At 52.2% G+C, this 21,033-nt stretch overlaps 7 protein-coding genes across 7 annotated transcripts; 4 read left to right on the plus strand and 3 right to left on the minus strand.

The window, feature by feature from the left end:
* The first annotated feature begins 69 nt into the window (after positions 1 to 69).
* RDL2 (Thiosulfate sulfurtransferase rdl2, mitochondrial) lies at positions 70 to 1,386 on the plus strand. Its single transcript, XM_062910892.1, has 2 exons — positions 70 to 716; positions 775 to 1,386. The coding sequence occupies exons 1-2, from the start codon at positions 413 to 415 to the stop codon at positions 1,062 to 1,064; spliced, it is 594 nt and encodes a 197-aa protein (XP_062766875.1). The 5' UTR covers positions 70 to 412; the 3' UTR covers positions 1,065 to 1,386.
* QC763_304435 (uncharacterized protein) lies at positions 1,241 to 2,400 on the minus strand (the record flags this gene model as incomplete). Its single annotated transcript, XM_062910893.1, has 3 exons — positions 1,241 to 1,833; positions 1,895 to 2,291; positions 2,356 to 2,400. 3 exons carry the CDS (start codon positions 2,398 to 2,400, stop codon positions 1,394 to 1,396), a joined length of 882 nt encoding a protein of 293 aa, XP_062766876.1. The 3' UTR covers positions 1,241 to 1,393.
* Positions 2,401 to 2,937: 537 nt separating this feature from the next.
* Positions 2,938 to 6,193, minus strand: QC763_0051880 (uncharacterized protein; the record flags this gene model as incomplete). Its single annotated transcript, XM_062905773.1, has 7 exons — positions 5,943 to 6,193; positions 5,316 to 5,882; positions 5,052 to 5,262; positions 4,245 to 5,003; positions 3,396 to 3,583; positions 3,082 to 3,192; positions 2,938 to 3,024 (listed from the first exon to the last, which is right to left on the minus strand). Exons 1-7 carry the CDS (start codon positions 6,060 to 6,062, stop codon positions 2,938 to 2,940), a joined length of 2,043 nt encoding a protein of 680 aa, XP_062766877.1. The 5' UTR covers positions 6,063 to 6,193.
* A 602-nt stretch (positions 6,194 to 6,795) lies between these two features.
* On the minus strand, positions 6,796 to 8,321 carry ANB1 (translation initiation factor eIF5A). Its single transcript, XM_062910894.1, has 4 exons — positions 7,953 to 8,321; positions 7,438 to 7,716; positions 7,244 to 7,376; positions 6,796 to 7,185 (listed from the first exon to the last, which is right to left on the minus strand). Exons 1-4 carry the CDS (start codon positions 7,959 to 7,961, stop codon positions 7,121 to 7,123), a joined length of 486 nt encoding a protein of 161 aa, XP_062766878.1. The 5' UTR covers positions 7,962 to 8,321; the 3' UTR covers positions 6,796 to 7,120.
* On the plus strand, positions 8,322 to 11,170 carry VPS52 (Vacuolar protein sorting-associated protein 52). Its single transcript, XM_062910895.1, has 3 exons — positions 8,322 to 9,372; positions 9,445 to 9,842; positions 9,899 to 11,170. Exons 1-3 carry the CDS (start codon positions 8,895 to 8,897, stop codon positions 11,072 to 11,074), a joined length of 2,052 nt encoding a protein of 683 aa, XP_062766879.1. The 5' UTR covers positions 8,322 to 8,894; the 3' UTR covers positions 11,075 to 11,170.
* Positions 11,171 to 11,705: 535 nt separating this feature from the next.
* QC763_304480 (uncharacterized protein) lies at positions 11,706 to 16,720 on the plus strand. The gene is given in 5 exon segments (XM_062910896.1): positions 11,706 to 11,774; positions 11,879 to 12,031; positions 12,049 to 12,943; positions 12,997 to 13,163; positions 13,214 to 16,720. The coding sequence occupies 3 exon segments, from the start codon at positions 12,905 to 12,907 to the stop codon at positions 15,489 to 15,491; spliced, it is 2,484 nt and encodes an 827-aa protein (XP_062766880.1). The 5' UTR covers positions 11,706 to 11,774; positions 11,879 to 12,031; positions 12,049 to 12,904; the 3' UTR covers positions 15,492 to 16,720.
* Positions 16,721 to 16,929: 209 nt separating this feature from the next.
* SSE1 (adenyl-nucleotide exchange factor sse1) lies at positions 16,930 to 20,515 on the plus strand. The gene is made up of 6 exons (XM_062910897.1): positions 16,930 to 17,353; positions 17,428 to 17,489; positions 17,608 to 17,639; positions 17,740 to 19,189; positions 19,412 to 19,705; positions 19,766 to 20,515. The coding sequence occupies exons 1-6, from the start codon at positions 17,341 to 17,343 to the stop codon at positions 20,042 to 20,044; spliced, it is 2,130 nt and encodes a 709-aa protein (XP_062766881.1). The 5' UTR covers positions 16,930 to 17,340; the 3' UTR covers positions 20,045 to 20,515.
* The last annotated feature ends 518 nt before the right edge of the window (positions 20,516 to 21,033 follow it).

The following is a 21,033-nucleotide window of genomic DNA, read 5'->3' on the forward strand; positions in this document are numbered from 1 at the left end:
AGATTCGGGATGCGAGCTGTTGTTGTGAATGGAGTCTGAGTCCGAGGTGTATCATTCGTTGAGGAGGATGAAGAAGCTCTCGGAGCGTTCGGAAGCCAAATGTGGTTGAGATAATGTCCCCATATAGGTAGAACAAGATGCACACCCCGTCGAATTCAGCCTTATGACATTCAACCATTTCCGTACCCGTTGAAGGGCCGCAAGCTCAACAACGGCCCTCGGCGGCGGTTCGCAAAATGACGACGTTGGGTGGGGCAATTGCTAGCTTCGACTTGAACCTCACTTTCTTCAACCTCTCATGTCCCTCACCTTTGAGAGCTTCATCCCCCTTCTCACTAGCCCCTTAAATTACCCCCATCTTAAAACACTCAATTCCACTCCCATAACAGCCCCCAACTGAACCCCTATCAAAATGGCCTCCCGCCGCCTCCTAACCCTCCTCCCCCGAGCCGCCGCCCTCCCCTCCCCAGCAACCCGTCCCATTATCGCGACGACGAGATTGATCAATTCTCGTCAATACCACGACTCCCAAACCCAAACCCTCCAAGGCCCCCTCTACAAACACCTCACAACCACCTCCAAACCCTCCCCCACCCTCCAAAAAAGAGCCTATTCTTCCGACCCACCAGCCGGCGACAACCACCCCTCCAAAATCTACGACTTCTCCTCCCTCCAGAAACTAATCTCAAACCCGTCGCCCAAAGTGACAATAATCGGTACTACTTTTCCTCCCCCCCCCTTTTCTTACCACACCTTTTACTGACGGCAAAACAGACTCCCGCGAACCAGGCGAACTCCAACAAACAGGCCACATCCCCTCAGCAATCAACATCCCCGTTACCACCTCCCCCGACTCATTCTTCATCTCCCCCGAAGAATTCGAAGACCGGTTCGGGTTCCCCCGTCCCGCCAAAGACCAGGAACTTATCTTTTATTGCAAGGCTGGGGTCCGGAGTCGAGCGGCGGCTCAGCTCGCCAAGCAGGCTGGGTGGGAGAAGGTGGGGGAGTATCCGGGTAGTTGGTTGGATTGGTTTGAGAAGGGGGGTGCGGTTGAGAGATCATGATTGGGATGTAAAGGGAGCAGGCAAGAGGAAAGGGTGAAGGAGCGGGCGGAGAAGGAAGCGATGGGCAAAATAAAGCGTCCATGTAGACATGAAAATATGCATGGCAACATGCAAGCACCATATAAGCCGGTGGGTAGAGAGTTGTTGAAAAACAAAGCTTGATATCACAATGCCATACTCGTACAACCCTAACCAAGCACGCCTAACCTTGGACAATGATAATTCCATGACTTTTTCGCCTGTGAACGCCCATTAAACCCATCTCGCACACTTCAAACTGACCTCACCCCAGTTCCAATACCTCTTCACCACTCTCTCCCCCGTTTCCCTTAGAAAAACATGGCCTGTTTATCCCCCCCATCCCCATCCCCACCCCCCGTCCCAGGCCCCGTCTCCTCCTTCCCCCCAGGCAGCGGGCTCCCATGCGCAAAAAACAGCACCTTGATCGCAATCGCCAACCCAAAGTGCAACGCCACCACCGCCACCAGCAACACCTTGCTGGTCTGCCTGTCGGTCGCGCTGAGGACAGGATACAAATTCCTCAACAAAAACGCCACACTAACCCCAAACCCAACCCCCACAAACACCCAGTTCAAAATCTTGATCGGCGACCAGCTCACGAGCGCGACAGGAATCCAAATCAAGTTCGAATACCCATACAACGCCCAGCACTCCAAAAGATTAGCCGACTCGGACCCAAAGTACCTCAGCGCAAGATACAGAACCACCGGGACGAAGGTCGTGTACCCGTAAACCAACCCAGCGGCGCCTATCGTTCGTCAGGTTAGCATCCTTCTCAATACCACCATATATCATATCAAAAAACATACCAGACAACAACCGAAAGTCATACGCAAAATTCCCCCTCCCCGTACTAGCCAGATAATCACTTATCGTCCCGCCCAAAAACAAAATCAACACCACCGTCGTCGCGATCCAAAACGGCCCGTACAAATCCGGGTTTCCCTCCAACACATCTAGGAAATTAGCCCGCGGGAACAGCGCAGCCCAGCACCGCTGCAAAACACTCGTCGTGTCCACGTCAAAGAACTGGGAGTAGAACCCAAGCGTCCAGATCAGCTTTTTTCCTCCACTTTGCCCCCCCCCGGAGGAGGAGGCTGTAGCTGGGAGGGGCAAACCAGATGGTTTGTTCAGGTTCGTTGTGGAGGAAAAATTGGACTGATGGAACTCGAGGTCTTCGCGGAGGTCTGTGTGGCCTAGGTCGCCCTGGGGGGAGAAGAAGGTCAGTATAGGGGAGGGAAAGGGAAAGGAAGGGGGGAGAGATGAGTACTTCATCGTCTACGTCTACGACGGCGTCGTAGCCTGAGCGGGACATGTTGTCCTTTCGGGCAGAGGTGTTTGGAAACTGGAAAAGAGGAATCGATCCAGTGCGTATTTGTGTGATCAGGTTTCAAACTGGCGCAAAGGTGTTCGTTGTTGGAGCTACTGATGCTGCTCAATCTGGAAACGTTGAAGCTTTCAACTGGCGAGTGACAGCTTGCGATTGCGTTGCGTGGACACAGCGCCAATCTGAGCTCACACCCTGATGGCCGCCCGCTGTCTTGGCACTGTCACCCTGCAGCGGCCAGCAGTCATGACATAAGCTTGCGCACGTGCCTTTATGTCAAGAGCTCTCTCTGGCCTCTCAAGTCACGATATGTACAGAATCAAGACAAAACGATACAAAATCAGAGCCCACGTCATGTCATGAATTGATGGTCAGGAGTCTTAAGCTATGGTCATCCGGAATGTACAGCCATATTTGGTCGCCGTAAAAACCAACCCCCCTGCCAACCCAGTCGCGCAGAACGATACCCATGCCGAGAAAAAACCAAAAGACGCCAGACGACCTTGACCGATGAAGTGAAATCGCTTATTTGAGCTTCTTCTTGGGGCGGAGCTGGTTGGTGTGTCCGCACTTGCGCTTTCTGCAGTTGGTGGCACGGGGAGGGAGGCGAGCCTGTCGTCTGTTGTCAGCACATCTACCCTTCCTTATCTTCAAGAGTGTCTGACATACATAGCACTTGCGGCAAATCATCTTGTCGCAATTGAACTTGGAGGCAAGAGCCTTGAGCGAGGGCTCAATGATACCACCGCGGAGGCGGAGGACCAAGTGGAGGGTAGACTCCTACAAACGCAAAGACCGGTTAGCTGGCTGTGTGTCTTCGATTTCGAGATTCCGTGATCGGTTCGGTGCCTCGGGAATGCCAGCAAAGGTTCCTCCTCTTCTTAATGCTGATAACAATGCCCGAATCCTCCTTCCAACATTTGCCAGTCTCCCGATTCCCGCAGCCCGATCGATCCGTTTCGTTCGTTTGTTCAAAATCGTACCTTCTGGATGTTGTAGTCGGAGAGGGTGCGGCCATCCTCGAGCTGCTTGCCAGCAAAGATCAGGCGCTGCTGGTCAGGGGGGATGCCCTCCTTGTCCTGGATCTTGGCCTTGACATTGTCGATGGTGTCCGAGGACTCGACCTCGAGGGTGATGGTCTTACCCGTGAGGGTCTTCACGAAGATCTGCACTGTTCATGTTGAAAAACCCAGCGTTAGCATGTCTGAGCATTTCGCCATGCCAATAAATTCCGTCGTGACAATATCTGGGGGTGCTGGGCGAACGTACTCTTGACCGATTCCCACGAAGCTGGCTGATGAGGTTGACGAGAGAGTTCCAAGTGGAAGCGTAAATTTTGGTGGGGGTAAGAATCGCCTGCAGAACTGGGACCTAGGGCTCGCCGCCGGATATTTTAGGCAAACTTTGTGGGCCGGTCCGTGCGCACACCTTTCGCTCTGCAGCTTTCCGCACTGTGGGGCATCATCCGCCCGTCACTTGGCAGGGGTGCTCTCTTGTCACACTGAACCTGCTCTTGGTGAGCAGTCTCGCGGTAGACTGAGACTACAACGCCCTCTTCAGGTGTTTCAGGGCCCATCAACTCTCTCAAAAGGACTATTAGATGTATTTAAAGACCTTTCAACTACCCCTAAAGGCCTATAATCAACATTTAGCATCTTTAAAGGCTTATTAACTGTCTTATAAAGCATATCAACTATTTTGAAAGGCATATGGATTACCTTTCAAGGCCTCAAGCACGCGTCTGAGATGTAGATAGGAAATGGGTATCACATTGCTCTACACAAACAATCCTCTAAAATACCAAGTTTACTCCCCCCGATCTATCCACTCACCGATCCCCGATTCATGCTTGATCTGCTTCTTCTCCATTCTTTGCCAGTTATACAGCAACTGGTCCAGACTGTACACAGCCCTTACCAACTCCTCCAAACCCATGCCGGAAATGTCCGCAACAACCTCGTAGAACCTCTTTGCGTGCCCCTCAAGCTCCTCCACAAACCTATACTCTCGATAATCAGAACCGACCCTTTTCGTCTTGATCGCACCACCACCACCAGTTCTTGTCCTCGCGTCCAGCTGTGGCTTGATCAACTGCATGGCCTTCCCGACCCTTTGTAACCGCGCCTCAGTCTCGTCCTCAGTCGGCCCTTGCACTCTAGGCACAGGCGGAATCCTTTCGAGAGGAAATAGACGGTCGATTTCCGTTTCATTGGTGGGGTTCTTCTCAATTTGCGTGTCTTGAAACCAGTTCAGTAGTTCGGTGATATCCTTCTTGTCCATGGTCCAAATTTTCTGGGGGTTCGTGCCCTCGAATTCCAACATCGGTGGCTTCTTGTCTTCGTGATTGGCGAATTCCTGTTCCCAGACTTTCCAGTTCATCTTCATGGATAAGACGTCGTTGTGATCGCGCGGGTGTCGGTCGATGGAATCGAGGGGGTAGAGGTATTTCGTTGCCACGACTAAAGCTGCCGTTAATAGGACGTCTGGGATGTCGAGAAGAGTATGTCGCTCGTGGTTTGTCTCTCTGGTCGGGAAAGAGTAACGTAGCTGGAGTAATTCGCAGATGTTTTGTGCGTATGGGTGAACGTCCGCTATCCCCAGTCAGCACAGTCTCTAGAACAACCTATGAAGACACTTACCCGGAAGAGCCAAATCCTTGATACTCAAAAACAGCAACGGCGGCGCCGCCACAGCCGGAAAAATCAACCCATGATTCTCCTTATACCCTATCAGCAACCCCATAACTCTCTTATGAAGCTCTCCTCCCTTGAATTTGACATATCTCGTCAACAAGCTCTGATGAGCCCAAATCGGCAGCCGGTCCTTCCACTCCTTGGGTATGTAATCAATCTGCCCCCCCGTCAGCATTTTGTTTCCTTCCTATCCTCCAAAAGACAACTCACCGCCGATAAAAACGGCATCCACCCATTCCTCGCCCACCTCCAAACATCCCCCACCCTCACCGGCTCCCCCCTCATCACACACCCCAAATAAACCAACCCCAACGTATCCATCACCCCCGGCAAATCCCACAACTCACTCCCCCAATCCCTCCTCCTATTTCCCCTTTCCCCCTCCCTCTCCGTCTGGCTACTAAACATCATCAACCCCCCTTCTTCCTCCTCCCCCTCATCCGCACTAACCCCCCTCCTCCGTTTCTTCCTCCTCTCCCCAGCCCCCCCCTCCCCAGCCTCCTCCCTCTTTTTCTCAATTCCCTTAAACCCCCCAACCCTCAGCAACCACAAATCCCTCACCACCCCCTCCAACTCCCCATTCAACCTCTTCTCTTTAATCAACCACCTCAACTGCTTCCTCAAAATAAGCTGCAAGCACTCCAAATACAACTTCCTCCCCTCATTCCCACTCAACTGCTGCTTAGGCTTCTCCCTCTTCTCCTTCTTCACCGTCAGCGTCTTGCCCATAGACCCGAACCCGTCGCCTTCTTGATCAACGTCGAATTGTACATAACCCTGGGGGCGCTGGGGTTAGCATATAACAATTGACTTGCAGAGGAGAGAGGACAGACAAACCTCAACCCGATGCCCATTCTGGCAAAACCTCATCCCGTTATCCAGATACCACTTTTTCGCGGGGCACTCCGAGCATGTCTGCCCCGAGGGAAAGCGGTGGTGTTTTCGCGGCGGGACCATCTTGTTTCCGAATCGACTACTAACCTGTGATGAGAAGAAAAGTAGCGCTTGTGTGGTTGTAGAAAAATCGAAGGGAAAAAAAAATTCAGTTCAAAGGGAGAGAGCTCACTTGTGTCAGTGGCTAAATATTTGTATGGTTGGATCAAAAAAAACGTGAAAGCCGGCGATGTGTTGAAATGTCAAAGCTTCTTTCTGACTACCAAATCGGGACAGCTACCTACCTACCATACACGCCACTGCAAAATAATTCGACACACATGATAATATCTTGAACCGTGCCTTGAAAGATAATCGATAGGCTATAAAAGGCAATCAACAAACTTTTAAATACAGTATGGACCTCAAAAGATAGTTTATAGGCCTTAAAACATTACTAATAGGCCTTTAATGATAGGTAAGAGATCTCAAAAAATAATTAGTAGGCCTCGAATGATAGTCAACAGGCCTCGAATGATAGTCATCAAGTCTCGAAAGATAGTCAATAGGCCTTGAAAGATAGTCAACAGGCCTCAAAGCTCCTTTGATACGCCTCGTTCTTATTTTAGAAGACGGAAGTTGATAGTTGTCATGCGTATTGCTAAGTTACTGTCATATTCTCTAGCATTGGCCAAGATCTGCATGTTTAAACCGAGACCAGCTTGTATCGTCTCACACAAGTTCAAGACACATCCACATCATCTTACTACAAATCATAGAATGTTTGCAAACTGATTGGGAAAGCGTCTTCGATTCTACCGGGCGGCGCCCTCACTACCTGCGAGGGCCAGTTTCTCAGCTCACGTTCACCGCGGCGAACAGAACGAACAAATGCAGGATAGAGCGAGAGAAAGGAGACGTCATTTTTCATGCAAGACGAACGCCCATGCCGCAAAATTGTCCAGATAGAATCAATAAAGAACGCTACCGAGAACCCGTGACAATGACCAGCCCAAGAAATATCACAGTAGATATGAGATATCTCGCCGTCCAAGCGGACAGCTGACAGCAAAAATCGCCGTTTCCTGGCCGAAGGCCGGATTCCCCCTTCCCACCAATCACATCCCCAGTCATAGAGACGTTTATTTGGTGCCCTCCTTGGCATCGATAGCAGCCTCCTCACCCATGGCAGTCTGAACGGTGACAACTAGAGACAGGGTTAGTACCTGATTTGTTTGGCTTCAATAACCCAAGGCAAAACTTACGGGTGTCCTTCTCCTCCTCCTTGAAGAGCTTGTTGATCTTCTCGCCGACCTCGCCGTCAGGGAGCTTAACGTCATCCTTGAGGTCACCGTCGGCGGTCATGAGGGAGAGGAAACCGTCATCGGAGATATCGATCTAAATATCGCAGTCAGTGGCTGGTCTTGCTTTCCATGCACGACAGCGCGGCAAAACTCACGAGGGTGTACTCCTGACGCCTGACGACGGGGACGTCCATGTTGTGGGTGGAGGGGGAGAGATCTTCGAGCTTCTTGCCAGTGAAGATATCAAGGGCGACCAAGTGGACCTTGGCGTGACCGTGCTTGCCAGTCTTGGAGGTAGACATGTCGACGATCTTGCAAGGGCGGTTCTTGATCACGACGAAGCCGTTCTTGCGCAGAGCAGAGCACTGCATGGGGTAGGTGGTGGAGGCACCGGCATCACCGCCAGCCTCCATCTCGAAGTCGGCATCCTGGTGCTAGAGGGTACAAAAAAAGCATGTTAGCGCTATCACTATGTCTTGAGAGGCAAATCCAAGTAAGATGTAGGGTTCGTCAAAAGTGTGCGTGCGCATCGCGGGGTCGTCGTCGATGGTGTTGCGCAAAAGTGATAGATGGCCAGATGCGGGGTGGACTTTTTTTGCCGCCCAATGGCGCACACTTTCGACAATAGAGAGGCAGGGCACGAGAGCAGGACAAAGATATCACTACGTACTTCGGCCATTTTGATGAATCTGCGAAAAGATACTGGTTGTCTGGAGATAAGTCGTCCGACCAAGAAGAATGTCGAGATGGAGCCGTGGAGGGAGAAGGGTGAGGAGGAATGGGGACGGTAGGAGAGGAAGAAATTGAGCCCAGGTTTTGAGTGCAGAGCCGGAACGAGAGAAAAAGGCAGTTTCCCCGCCAAGTGGTGACCCCTCCTCTGTCTCGAACCTTGCACCTGTGCACCTGCCACTGGCCACCAAGCCACTGAAATTCGAATTTGAAGTGGTGGGCTTGCCCACCCGTTGCCTCACAAGGTCTAGCGCCGCTTCCAGACGTCCAAAGGTTTTTAAACCCCACATCACACAGCCTTTTATTTCACCCTCTTGTCATTGGAGATGTCAAACAGACAACAAATATGCCCCCCCTTCTTTGTGTCTGTGGCCAAGCTCAAGGTACCTTTGTGTGAGAGGTACCAAGCAAGGGCAGCAAACTTTGATAGCTATGGCCTACCTACCAATTGCCTTGCCGAATTCAAGACATTCATCTTTCTCTCTCTCTCTCTCTCTCTCTCGCTCTCTCTTTTGTCTCACAAACACTCTGCTGCCCCGCCTTGAATCGTGGTGCCTTGGGGCTAAACCTATTCCAGGGTAGCATCATTCGGGCTGGAACAGGCCCACTTGTGTTTTCGGAAGCCTTTTCTGATCCAGCCAATCAACGCCGACCGGCCTCGGACTGTGCTGCCAGCCTTGCCCAAGGTGCTCATGTCAGCGCACATGTCAGCCAAACGGCCTCCACCAGCTGTGCACAGGTGTCCATCTGCCAGAGCTCACCCAGCTCCGGCCAGCAGGGTTCACCGCGCAGCATGTCGACAACCGCCAGACGAGACGTCAGCAGCGCTGCTCACGATTATATTGTGTCTTATCGCTATTACTGACCCATACCAGCTGTCAAGATGTGGCTGGACAGGTTTGCAGCCCAGCAACAACCAGGCAGAAACAACTCACCACCTCCATCGAACCGATCATCACCACTGCCCCGTCGCACCTCCAGGTCGGGTGGCATCAGCCCCTATACAACCTCCCAACAACAACGGCCAGGGATATCACCTAGAGGGTCTTCCCTGTCGCTTGTATCCAACGATTCCTCCTCCTCCCTACTTGCCTCTTCACGGCGCGCCAATGGCTCCGCCCTGAGGCAGTCGACGACGGTGGACGATGCTCCCGATCCTGAGGAGGTGCTCGCCCGGATACTGGGCCCGTTGTCTGTCGATGTAGCGCCAGCGCAGCACAGCAGCTCGACTGGGATAACGGAGGAAGATTTGGAGTTGGAGTTTGACTTTGGTGGTCTGAGTTTGCGTGAGCTTGCTGAAAGTGACGATGCCGACCAACTAGAAACGGTGGACACGTACAGACCACAGACGGTAGAAGACTGTAGGTCATCGTCCCCAGCCTGCTGCAAGGCATTGCGTTTCCCTTCTTGTACTTATGATAGTTTCGCGTTAGTTGAACGAGATAAAGCCAAATTCGAAGAGCTTCACCGGTCCATTCGAGCGTGTGATGACATCCTGAATTCCGTCGAGACGAACCTGACCAGTTTCCGCAACGACCTCGCTGCTGTGTCTGCCGATATTGAGAGCCTCCAAGCCAGATCGACCGCCCTGAATGTCAGATTAGAAAACAGAAAGGCTGTTGAAAAGGCCTTGGGGCCGATAGTGGAGGAGCTCAGCGTGTCGCCCATGGTGGTTTCCAAGATTGCAGAGGGACACATCGACGAAGCATGGATCAAAACTCTAGCCGAGGTGGACAAGAGAGCTATGGCTCACAAGAAGAACTCGCAGCAACAAACGCAAAATAAAGCGCTGGCTGATACTGGGCCGTTGTTGGAGAAGTTAGTTCTCAAGGTACTTGCCGCTTTTTACCCCTATTTAGCTCTACCCACTGACCATGGTGACCGCAGGCCATTGAAAGAATTCGAGACTTTCTCGTGGCCCAGATCAAAGCCTTGCGATCCCCCAACATTAACGCCCAAATCATCCAACAACAAAATTTCATCAAGTTCAAGGACCTGTTTGGCTTCCTCAACCGTCACCAGCCAGTCCTAGCAGGGGAAATATGCCAAGCCTACCTCAACACCATGAGGTGGTACTACCTCAACCAGTTCACCCGTTACGAAAAGGCGCTCCTAAGACTCAAGTTGCATGTCCTGGACAAAAACGACGTTCTAGGCCACGACGACAGCCCCACCACCCGCCGAACCACTCTTCTATCCTCCTCCAAACTCGCCCCCGGCGCCCCTCCGCACGATGCTTTCAACCTCGGCCGGAGGATTGATGTCCTCAAAAATAACAACAACCTGGCCATCTCTTCTTACCTCGCCGAGGAGGACACCTCGACTCACTACCTGGAGACGGTGTTCAGAAACTTCAACCTGGCGCTGATAGACAACGCCACGGCGGAATATACCTTTTTGGCAGGATTCTTCTCCCCAGCCCTATCGTACGGCACGATAAGCAGGCACTTTACTCAGATATTCGAGCCCACCTTCTCCGTCGGGCAGCAGCTCACCCGACAGCTCGTGTCTGAAACATACGATGCGCTGGGTGTCCTGTTGTGTCTCCGGCTCAACCAAAAATACGCGTTTGAACTCCAGCGTCGCCGGATCCCGTCGGTGGACTCTTATATTAATGGCACGGGCATGGAGCTCTGGCCGAGGCTGCAGTCCATCATGGACGCGCATCGGGAGTCGGTCAAGACTTTCACTAACGGTTTGGGCACGAAGCAGCCGACGGCTGCGGTGGCCAAGGCGGCGAGCGCGGCGCCGCACGTGGTGACGCAGAGGTTTGGGCAGCTGTTGCATGGGATACTGGCTTTGAGCACGGAGGCTGGGGATGACGAGCCGGTGGTGGCGAGCTTGAGGAGGTTGGGGGGGGAGGTGGAAAGGTTTTTGGAGGGGTGGAGCAGGACTCGGTTTGGGGAGGTGGAGGGACGGAAGGGGAAGAGGTTTTTGTATAATAATTGGAGCTTGGTGTTGACTATTCTTGGGGATGTGGCGCTGGAGGGTGAGGGGAAGATGGGGAGGGAGTTTGTGGGGTGGGTGGAGGGGTTGAAGGGGAAGTACCAGGAGGATGGTTGAGGAGTGTGAAGTTGGTTGGTGGAGTGGAATGGTACAAGACCTAGGTAGGTTTGTTATAGTCAAAAGAATGGGATGTGAATGATAATGGTTCAGCAAAGCTATTGAATTGTGTTATGACTTCTTTGGAACAGAGTTGGATTTGTCTTTGGTGGCCCGGTTGCACACTGAGTCTTGCCGCGGTTGCAACCCGGTCCCGGGTATTTCTGGAAGTTGTGGAGGACTGGAGAAGGCATTTTCCCCTGAGCGGACGCAAGATTCCCGTCCCAGGGGATACCACCAAGCATTTTGGTGGCTGTTCTCGGCAGATTCTTGGTGAGCTTGTTTTCTCGTCAGTTGGTTTATTTTTGTCTATTTTGCCTGGGCAGCATGTGCCGAAATCCGAACAGATTGATTGCTTTCTTTCAACACCTGTTGCTGATGAGATGCGGAGGTTCTCACTTTCTTGAACAGGATAGCACTTATGTTGTTGTTATCTTGATGAACTTGTTCATATACGTTCAACATTTTTTCTGGTGTAAGATAATCTACCTTATGTCTGCTTTCACAAAATCAGATGTTTTGGTTTATTTTCAGTGTTCACCTTGGAATTCAGAAGCCGATGCTGTGCAACTGCAGCTGAGAAAGCGACAGGTCGATGACACCTTCCTCATGAACACCAAGGCCCACTCCGGCACTGATGGTCCAACAGACCGTCCCATGAGTAGGTCGTTCTTTCCCAAGTTCAATCATCGCATGTCTTAGTCGCCTCAACAGATCATGATAAGCATAGCCTGGAAGTCTAATCTGGCGGAATTTCCTGTTTAGATGCCATGAAAATGCGTCCGTCACCTCTCATCCCTTCAATCCGGTCCAGCATCATCTGGTGCTGGATATCGGCATCACAACAGCTACCCAAGTTTTGGTCATCTTGGATGTTGGACTGGCATATCTTACAGTCTTGCGCAAGAGTATATCCATTCGCTGTCTAAACTCATCTCATCTTCTTTCATCTGCACACCATCCCGTCTTTAAGCCGTTCACCTTGCTTCTTCACCAACCTGAGCTCACTCAGCTGGCCATCTGAACTTCTGCAAAAACCTTGTGCTAGCCTAGGTAGCTGGTGGCAATTGCAACACATCACATTCCAGGGCTGATCAGATCTGGTGAGATATATCTCCGTCGAACGCGTGGGCACACCTGTGAGCCATTTCGTTTGGCCGGCTAAAGCTAACTCATTTGTAGATATTGGACTCTCCCGTCCTGCTCCCACCACCTTGCAGACGTACGTAACCACCATCTTCGCCGTTCTGGTCAAGACAAGCGACCTGTATGGGCCTGTGCCTGGCTCCCGTGGGCCTGGGTCCAGCAGTTGTTGGGCTTTTTGTCGATCTTGGTGAAGTGCCGTACTCTTCCCCGGTTGCACTGTTGTCCGGCAAGGAACTTTTCCAGTCATCATTGTAACCACGAGGGGGTGGTGGGCACCGGGACCGAGAAGCCGTGCGGTGACCTGGAGCAAGGCGTTTGCTTGTTTTTCTGGTCTGTCTTGTCCTGAGATAAGACACGGGCAGGCCCGCTTTCCTTCTTATACGAAGGCTGGGCATCTGATGTCTCCCATCGTCGAGCGTTAGCCTGCACGTACCCGTTCGGTTGTGCAACTTTCCGTCGACCGCCTCTTTATTGTCCGCTGGTGGACACGGGTGGCTGTTGCTATTGCGTTTGGCTGTATCTGGCACCTCAACTCGAGCCGTCATTCTGGAAAACCTCCGACTACTGCTATAGTCTCCTCGAAATTATTGTTGGCGAAGGCATTGCGGTATACTTGAGCCTCATCTCCCCCCTATACTCGGCAACATGGCGGCCGGTATCACAGAATCATGGCCGATCAACGAGGTAGGTGCCACGACTCAAATCTTTGCTGGACCTCCAACTTACATGTTAAACAGATCGTTTATACTGCCATCGTGGGCTTGATTATGGTGGCAGCTTTTCTCGAATGGTTTCTCTGGATCGCTGCCTTCATGTACTGTCTGTGGAAGGTCTTTGTAAAGGCAGAACACTGGACGGTAAGATTCCTGGCTGTACTGATTGGCACCGCCTTTCTTCTTCTCAGGTAACACCTCTCCTGTCTTTTCCAGATATGCTTTTGCTGAATGTTCAAAGATTCATCTTCCTCCCCATCATGGTGGTCACGCTACCGTTACCAAGCGCGGTTGTTAGAATCTGGCCCACGGCAATGGTCAGCTTTCTCCAATGGTTCGCCTTTTACAGTTTTGCTGGTCTCTTGACTCTCCCCTGGCTTTTCTGCGTCTACCAGATTGTCACACATCAACTGGGAAGAAAGAAGCGCATTAAACAAGTGCTTGACGAGGTGTCGGCTCCCAAGGTCGTTATTGTCATGCCTTGCTATAAGGAGGAACCCGACGTTCTCGTCACCGCCGTCAACTCGGTCGTCGACTGCGATTACCCACCGTCCTGCATCCACGTCTTCCTGTCCTTTGACGGGGACCAGGAGGACGAGCTATATCTCAACACCATCGAGAAACTCGGGGTGCCCTTGACACTCGAGTCATATCCTAACAGCATAGATGTCGCGTACAGGGCCGCTCGCATCACAGTATCTCGATTTCCTCATGGTGGAAAGCGCCATTGCCAAAAGATGACCTTCAAGCTCATTGACAAGGTCTACCACGAGTACCTGAAGAGAAACGACAACCTCTTCATCCTCTTCATCGACTCCGACTGCATATTGGATAGAGTCTGCCTGCAGAACTTTGTCTACGACATGGAGCTCAGCCCCGGAAACAGCAGAGACATGTTGGCCATGACGGGTGTTATTACCTCGACTACTCGGAAACACAGCCTCATCACGCTTCTTCAGGACATGGAATACATACACGGCCAGTTGTTTGAGCGTACGGTGGAGTCGGGCTGCGGAGCAGTATCCTGTCTCCCCGGTGCCCTTACCATGTTGCGATTTTCAGCGTTTCGTCGAATGGCCAAGTACTACTTTGCTGACAAGGCCGAGCAGTGTGAAGACCTGTTTGACTTCGCAAAAAGTCATCTGGGAGAGGACCGATGGCTGACCCATCTGTTCATGATTGGTGCTAAGAAGCGGTATCAAATTCAGATGTGCACCTCGGCGTTTTGCAAAACGGAAGCTGTCCAGACGATGCGGTCTCTTATCAAGCAACGGCGTCGATGGTTCCTCGGCTTCATCACCAACGAAGTCTGCATGCTGACGGACTGGAGGCTGTGGAAGAAGTACCCGATCCTTTGCTTGGTTCGGTTCATGCAGAACACGATACGGACGACGGCTTTGCTTTTCTTCATCATGGTCCTGGCACTGATGACGACGACCAAGAGAATTAACGACCTTCCTGTGGGCTTCATTGCCATCTCGCTCGGTCTCAACTGGCTGATGATGGTCTATTTTGGGGCCAAGCTCAGGAGGTTCAAGATCTGGCTTTACCCGCTGATGTTTGTGTTGAATCCGTTTTTCAACTGGTACTATATGGTTTACGGCATCTTCACCGCTGGTCAGAGGACCTGGGGAGGGCCACGGGCCGACGCTGCGGCAGCCGACTCGACCACAACAGCTCAGGAGGCAATCGAGCAGGCCGAAAAGGCCGGTGATGATCTAAACATTGTTCCCGAGTCTTTTATTCCGGCGGCACAGGAAAGGAAGGGTGTTGAAAAGGTGAACGCCAGTGCTATCAAGAGATCCAAGAGCGTTTTACAGCCGCCCAACCAAGTTATTGGCAAATTCGCGGCGCCTGAACGGACGCCAAGTGGATGGTATCAGCATCCAGATGAGTCCATGGCAAGTGTTGGTGTATTTGCCGGGTCGTCATCTCGCCTCGAACGAAAGGCGGATGTGCCAGAGCGGGACTCGATCGACAGCTCATCTTCGGCGCACACTGGAAGCTATTCGGTCTATATGCCACGCAGAGTGGAAAGCATCATGGGCGAAGAGGACCGGCGCAAATATGACCTAGCACATGCCAGCCAGGTCAACCAGTTTGCAAGCGCTTCGAGGATATTTCAGGGTCCACCAACAGGTCAAGTGTACGAGTATCCGGAATCCGAACTCCAGAGGGCAGGATTTAGAGACCCCGGGGTACCCAACTCGAACCGGCCCGGGACGCACAGGAGGCTCGGCAGCAACGGCAGCACAGGCTCCCAGAGCGTGGGAAGCTCACTCCAAGACCCTCACGGTCCAGAATCATCAGTGGAATCATTCCAGACATCTCGTCAGTCGCCAGTGCCACGGCCAGTCTCAGCTGCAGGACGATCTGGTAGGACACCGCTTGGTCGAGCTAGCTGGATGCATACATCATCCACAGAACAAGTCGAAACGCAAATCGATGAATCTCAGAGCCGTCTCGGGGCAGCATCACAACCTCGCCAGGGACCACCAAGAGGTGACCACCGCCGATAGTTGAGGCGGACAGGCGAACTCGGGGACACAGGCTCTGATGCAGACACGCATCGACTGCTCATACGACCGAAACGGCTGTGTCCAACTTCATCAGGGGGTAGGCATCGAATGGTGGCTATCACGGCGAGAACTGCCATGCCTGCACGGGCAACAAACGTTTTTCTTCGCAATGGTCAGGGCAGAGACGGAAATGGGCTATAAACAACACTCAGTCTTGATAAAAAGGGGTGATATTACGGGGTGAGAGAGATGATTTTTTTTGGAACTCTACCGTTAGAGTGATTTTGGAACGTTTTTCATGGGCTGGAATGCACCACGTGTAACCTGTATTGTATCCAAAGATAATGTTGTACCTAGTTTTCCTTTGCTTCTTGGCGTTGTTATATTAAAGACACTGACTCGATTCGGAACAAATGCGAAGCGTGGGAGAGGCGAGACCACATGACACGAATCCACGACGATGGTGTTGCAAAGCCTGAGGTTTACGTGATGGGTTCAACGCCCGTGGGTCTGTGAGGCTGGGCATGACAAACAGTAAGTCTGACGGCCGGCCCGGCAACCAACCCATCCAGCAATTACATGCGTCTCCCGGGCCGGGTTATTGGGCAGCTAACATAGGACTTTGTGGGATGGCAAGTCCTTGGTGATGATCAGGAATCTTCTGGATAATTCTCACCTGTGTGTTGGAGGTTTATTGGGCAGCTATGGTGACCTGATGTTTTGTGATGGAAACAGGTTACACAAAGTCTTAGGAGTGGGAGACTGAGAGATTGTCAAGCATACTACAATACGGTATATGGTGTATATAGAGAGATCAGTCTTGGCCCATCAAGGTGATGCTGTTCATAGCGGGGCAGTTTTGACAGAAAAATGCGGAGGAAAAGAGGGATGGAAAGAAAACTTGACCGCCAACCCCGAGCCATGGATGCCCCTCGCCCCCCGAGCAGCGCGGTTGCCCCGCCCCTGCGAAAATGTCGTTTTTCAGGTCCAGGAGGACACAAGAAAAAAAAAGAGATGGTGGGGTGATGGGTGTACGGTATGGGGTGGAAGGAGTGATAGGGGGGAAAGCAGGGCTTATCGCTAATCGGCAGTGAGAAATCTTATCGCGTTGCCCCTCGTTGCTTGGCAATCAGCATGATGCAATGGTGAAGCGCTGTCAGAGAAGAAGTTGAGATGGCAAGTGCACTGGGTTGTAGAGTTGATAAGATGAATGGATGACTTTGATGATACCTACTACCTAGACATATCATTTCCTGCATGATAGACACATGGGAAATGACTTGCAAAAAAAAAAAAAATGCAAAAAAAAAGAAAGAAAAAAAAAGCATTGGGTGAACAAGAGTCTTCTTGTTCAGGTTTGCTGATGAAGATGCAAAAAGACAAAAAAAGGCCAATCGAGAATCTTCTCCTGGCTTCTGGGGGGGCCTTGGCTACGGCACAGACCCCCCGGGCGCGGGGCTATTCAAAGAGCAGCGGTGCCCGCCCCTACCTGATGGAGGGAAATTGTATAGAGGGGAACTTGCTTGCGTGCCACTGTCGGGCAATCCAAACATCAAAGTCTGCATTAAAATCCATTTCCACTGTGGGAAAAACCTCGTTTTTTTACAGAGTCCAGTTTCCCGCCCATCACCACCAACCAAGCCTGCCTTTCTGAGCAGTCCAACGAAACAACAACCCCACCTTCTTTTTTCCCCCCCTTCTCACCCACACACAAACCCGCCCCATATCGTCCATTCTCGACTCGACTGGTGAGAACACATCTTCTTCGAAGCAACTTTTGAGCCATCCCAAAGCTTACCGGTTGCGTCTTGAATCTTTTTGCAGAGCCGAGTCCATACAACTGCCCAACATGAGTGTCGTCGGTACGTTATGCGCCCACCACACACCTACCTCATGCCTCGAGAGCCTGACTACTAACATGGCTTGCGTCTGACAGGTGTCGATTTCGGAACCCTTAACACAGTCGTCGCTGTTGCGAGAAACCGGGGTGTCGATGTGGTAAGTAGCTTGCCCGCCCAACCGCCCTCCTGAAGGGGAGGAGGAAAGCAAAAAGTCGATAAGGCTGATTGTGATGGTACACCGAGCGCAGAACTGACAACGACTTTGTCAATGATAGATCACCAACGAGGTCTCTAACCGGGCGACTCCGTAAGTTTTCTCTTCTTACCCCTTGAGGTGGCTCTCCGGCTCCAGCCTTCTCTAGAAGCCGTGCAGAATTGGTGCCCAATGTCTAACACTCCTTCCACAGATCGCTTGTTGGCTTTGGCCCCAAGTCCCGCTATCTCGGTGAGCCCGCGAAGACTCAGGAGATTTCCAACCTCAAGAACACCGTCGGTTCTCTCAAGCGCCTGCTCGGTCGCACGTTAAACGATCCCGATGTCCAGACCGAGCAGGCTTTCATCTCGGCCCCTCTGGTCGAGATCGACGGCCAGGTCGGCGCCGAGGTGTCGTACCTCGGCGAGAAGACCAAGTTCTCTGCCACCCAGCTCACAGCCATGTTCCTCGGCAAGATCAAGCAGACCGCTGCTGCCGAGCTCAAGCTCCCAGTATCCGACCTCGTCCTGAGCGTTCCCGCCTGGTTCACCGATATTCAGCGCCGCGCCCTTATCGATGCCGCCGAGATTGCCGGTCTCAGACCGCTCCGCCTCATCAACGACACCACCGCCGCCGCTCTCGGCTACGGTATCACTAAGCTGGATCTCCCCGGCCCTGATGAAAAGCCCCGCCGCGTTGCCTTTGTCGATGTCGGTTACTCCAGCTACACCTGCTCCATCGTCGAGTTCAAGAAGGGCGAGCTCTCCGTCAAGGGTACCGCTTTCGATCGTCACTTTGGTGGCCGCAACTTTGACAAGGCCATCGTTGACCACCTCGCCAAGGAGTTCCACGGCAAGTACAAGATCGACATCAACTCCAACCCCAAGGCCCTCTGCCGCGTCTACGCCGCTGCCGAGAAGCTCAAGAAGGTGCTCTCTGCCAACCAGCAGGCTCCTCTCAACATTGAGTCCCTGATGAACGATGTCGACGTTCGTGCTATGATCACACGTCAGGAGTTCGAGGCTATGGTTGAGCCCCTTCTCAACAAGGTCCACGTTGTTCTTGAGCAGGCCCTTGCCGACTCCAGGCTCACCAAGGAGGACATCGACATTGTCGAGGTTGTTGGCGGCGGCAGCCGTGTCCCCTCTATCAAGGAGCGCGTGCAGAACTTCTTCAACAAGAACCTCTCCTTCACCCTGAACCAGGACGAGGCTATCGCCCGCGGTTGCGCTTTCAGCTGCGCCATTCTCTCCCCCGTCTTCAAGGTCCGCGACTTCGCCGTCCAGGACATCATCAGCTACCCCATCGAGTTCGCTTGGGAGAAGGATGCCGACATCCCCGACGAGGACACCAGCTTGACCGTCTTCAACAAGGGCAACGTCCTGCCATCAACCAAGATTCTCACCTTCTACCGCAAGCAGGCTTTCGACCTCGAGGCCAGATATGCCCAACCAGAGGGTCTCCCCGGAAAGGTCCCTCCTTTCATCGGTCGCTTCTCCGTCAAGGGCGTCAAGGCCACCGGCGGCCCAGAGGACTTCATGATCTGCAAGCTCAAGGCCCGTGTCAACATTCACGGTGTTCTCAACGTCGAGAGTGGCTACTACGTCGAGGACCAGGAGGTCGAGGAGGAGATCAAGGAGGAGGGTGACAAGAAGGAAGGCGATGTGAGTATTCTCCCAACACGTGAAAACAACCCCTTATCGGTGGATTCCACACAGATGAACACCACGGGTGGAATGGAGGAGGTGCCTGTCAGATCGCCAAAACGTCGCAAGACCGAGGCGCCCGCGACTAGCGAATCCGATCACCACGCTGGAGCTGTTGGGGAGGAAGATGACGACGAGCAAGAGAGAAATAAACTAACCACCGAATCTTTTACACAAAAGGCCATGGACACAGACGAGAAGCCCAAGACCCGCAAGGTCAAGAAGCAGGTTCGCAAGGGCGACCTGCCAATTGTCAGCGCCACTCTCTCCCTCGACCAGGGCGCCAAGGCCCAGCTCTTTGAGAAGGAGTCCGCCATGGCTATGGAGGACAAGCTTGTCGCCGACACCGAGGAGAAGAAGAACGAGCTTGAGACCTACATCTACGACCTCCGTAACAAGCTCGACGACCAGTACTCTGAGTTTGCCAGCGACGAGGAGAAGGAGAAGATTAAGGCCAAGCTCGAGGCTACTGAGGTATGTTTTGGTCACTTGGTACAGGTGTGATGTGATCTGTCGCTGACGGTCAATCTACAGGACTGGCTCTACGACGAGGGTGACGACACCACCAAGGCCGTCTACGTTGCCAAGATTGATGAGATCCGCGCTCTTGCCGGCCCCATCGTCCAGCGCCACTTCGAGAAGGTCGAGGCCGACAGGCAAGCACTCCAGGCCCGCCTGGATGCCGAGAGGGCGGCGAAGAAGGCCGAGGAGGAGGCCCGCAAGGCTGCCGAGTCCAAGTCAGACTCCAAGGACGAGGAGATGACGGATGCGGACGCGCCAAAGGCCGAGGTTGAGGAGGCTGGCGATCCTTAGGAGGAGGGTAGTAAGGACAAGGGTGAGGAGGAGGATTGGACAGATGATTCGGAAGAGGAAATGATACCTTGAGCGAAAAAGAGAAGAAGCGGATAGGGGGGAATTAAAAATACCGGGACATGATTACGGACATGATGAAACCCACTTTTTAGAAGTTTTCTTTTTTTTTTCTTTTTGAGAGAGAGATGGAGAGGAAATTTTATGTTTACCCACCACTACCATTACACTTTGCACACACATTCCCGAGCCTAATAGGTTGAATGAGAGGTAGCGGTAATTCTTTTTTTTCTTTAGGTATGAGGCTAGAAGGAGGAGGAGAGCGATGGATGGATTGATGGATGGTGGTCATTTGATAGATTGGTATGGTTTTCTCTTGGGGGGATAGTTTGGAATTTTAGTAGGGGAGGGTGGTATAACTTTTTGTAGTGTAGGTAGAGGAAATAAAGAGCGAAGGTGGGGTAGATAGGATGATGTTTTGGTTGGTGATGAGTGTGATGTGATGTGATTCGTGACTCGACATGGAATTCGTTTGTCAAAAGTTGACCACAACAAGGGAAAAGATGCATCAACCTTTTGTTGGAGAGATGGCATTTTGTTTTTGTTTTTTTCAGAACCTTGATCGTGAGGCTTGGAGAAATAAGAGTTAGGCAGAGAGGGTGATCCTGAGCGGAGATTTCATATTGGGCCTATTTTCTTCTACAGATTTACTGAGACTTTGAACCACCTTGGTAAGCGATGTGCTTCTCCATCTCCTCCACCAGGGCATGGGGAGGTTCGTCGTTGAGGGGGTGATGGCTTGTGCGATAAGGGCGTATTTCGCCTTCGAATTAGCCTTCTTTCTTCCCAACGCTTTGGGCAGAACAATGATGTTTGTAACTAAGTTTCAGACCGACGTGTTGGTGGACAGCCCCTGGTGAGGGAGGAGATAGGTGTCTTTGTAGTTGTTGGGTAACATTTGCCTATCTAGCTAGGCAAAAGGGCTTGAAGCC

The sequence above is a fragment of the Podospora pseudopauciseta genome, chromosome 3 (genome assembly GCF_035222475.1).
Source record: "Podospora pseudopauciseta strain CBS 411.78 chromosome 3, whole genome shotgun sequence".
Lineage (NCBI taxonomy): Eukaryota > Fungi > Ascomycota > Sordariomycetes > Sordariales > Podosporaceae > Podospora > Podospora pseudopauciseta.

Excerpts from the sequence above, each read along its gene's own strand:
- RDL2 (XM_062910892.1), top strand. The coding sequence starts at position 413 with ATGGCCTCCCGCCGCCTCCTAACCCTCCTCCCCCGAGCCGCCGCCCTC. Across the intron at positions 717-774 it reads GCCCAAAGTGACAATAATCG|ACTCCCGCGAACCAGGCGAA; the intron begins GTACTACTTTTC and ends ACGGCAAAACAG.
- ANB1 (XM_062910894.1), bottom strand. Across the intron at positions 7,377-7,437 it reads GGCGTCAGGAGTACACCCTC|ATCGATATCTCCGATGACGG; the intron begins GTGAGTTTTGCC and ends TGCGATATTTAG. Across the intron at positions 7,186-7,243 it reads GGAGGAGGAGAAGGACACCC|TTGTCACCGTTCAGACTGCC; the intron begins GTAAGTTTTGCC and ends CCCTGTCTCTAG.
- VPS52 (XM_062910895.1), top strand. The coding sequence starts at position 8,895 with ATGTGGCTGGACAGGTTTGCAGCCCAGCAACAACCAGGCAGAAACAAC. Across the intron at positions 9,373-9,444 it reads ACCACAGACGGTAGAAGACT|TTGAACGAGATAAAGCCAAA; the intron begins GTAGGTCATCGT and ends GTTTCGCGTTAG. Across the intron at positions 9,843-9,898 it reads TGGAGAAGTTAGTTCTCAAG|GCCATTGAAAGAATTCGAGA; the intron begins GTACTTGCCGCT and ends TGGTGACCGCAG.
- QC763_304480 (XM_062910896.1), top strand. The coding sequence starts at position 12,905 with ATGGCGGCCGGTATCACAGAATCATGGCCGATCAACGAG. Across the intron at positions 12,944-12,996 it reads AATCATGGCCGATCAACGAG|ATCGTTTATACTGCCATCGT; the intron begins GTAGGTGCCACG and ends CATGTTAAACAG. Across the intron at positions 13,164-13,213 it reads ACCGCCTTTCTTCTTCTCAG|ATTCATCTTCCTCCCCATCA; the intron begins GTAACACCTCTC and ends GAATGTTCAAAG.
- SSE1 (XM_062910897.1), top strand. Across the intron at positions 17,640-17,739 it reads GTCTCTAACCGGGCGACTCC|ATCGCTTGTTGGCTTTGGCC; the intron begins GTAAGTTTTCTC and ends CTCCTTCCACAG. Across the intron at positions 19,190-19,411 it reads GTGACAAGAAGGAAGGCGAT|GCCATGGACACAGACGAGAA; the intron begins GTGAGTATTCTC and ends TTTACACAAAAG.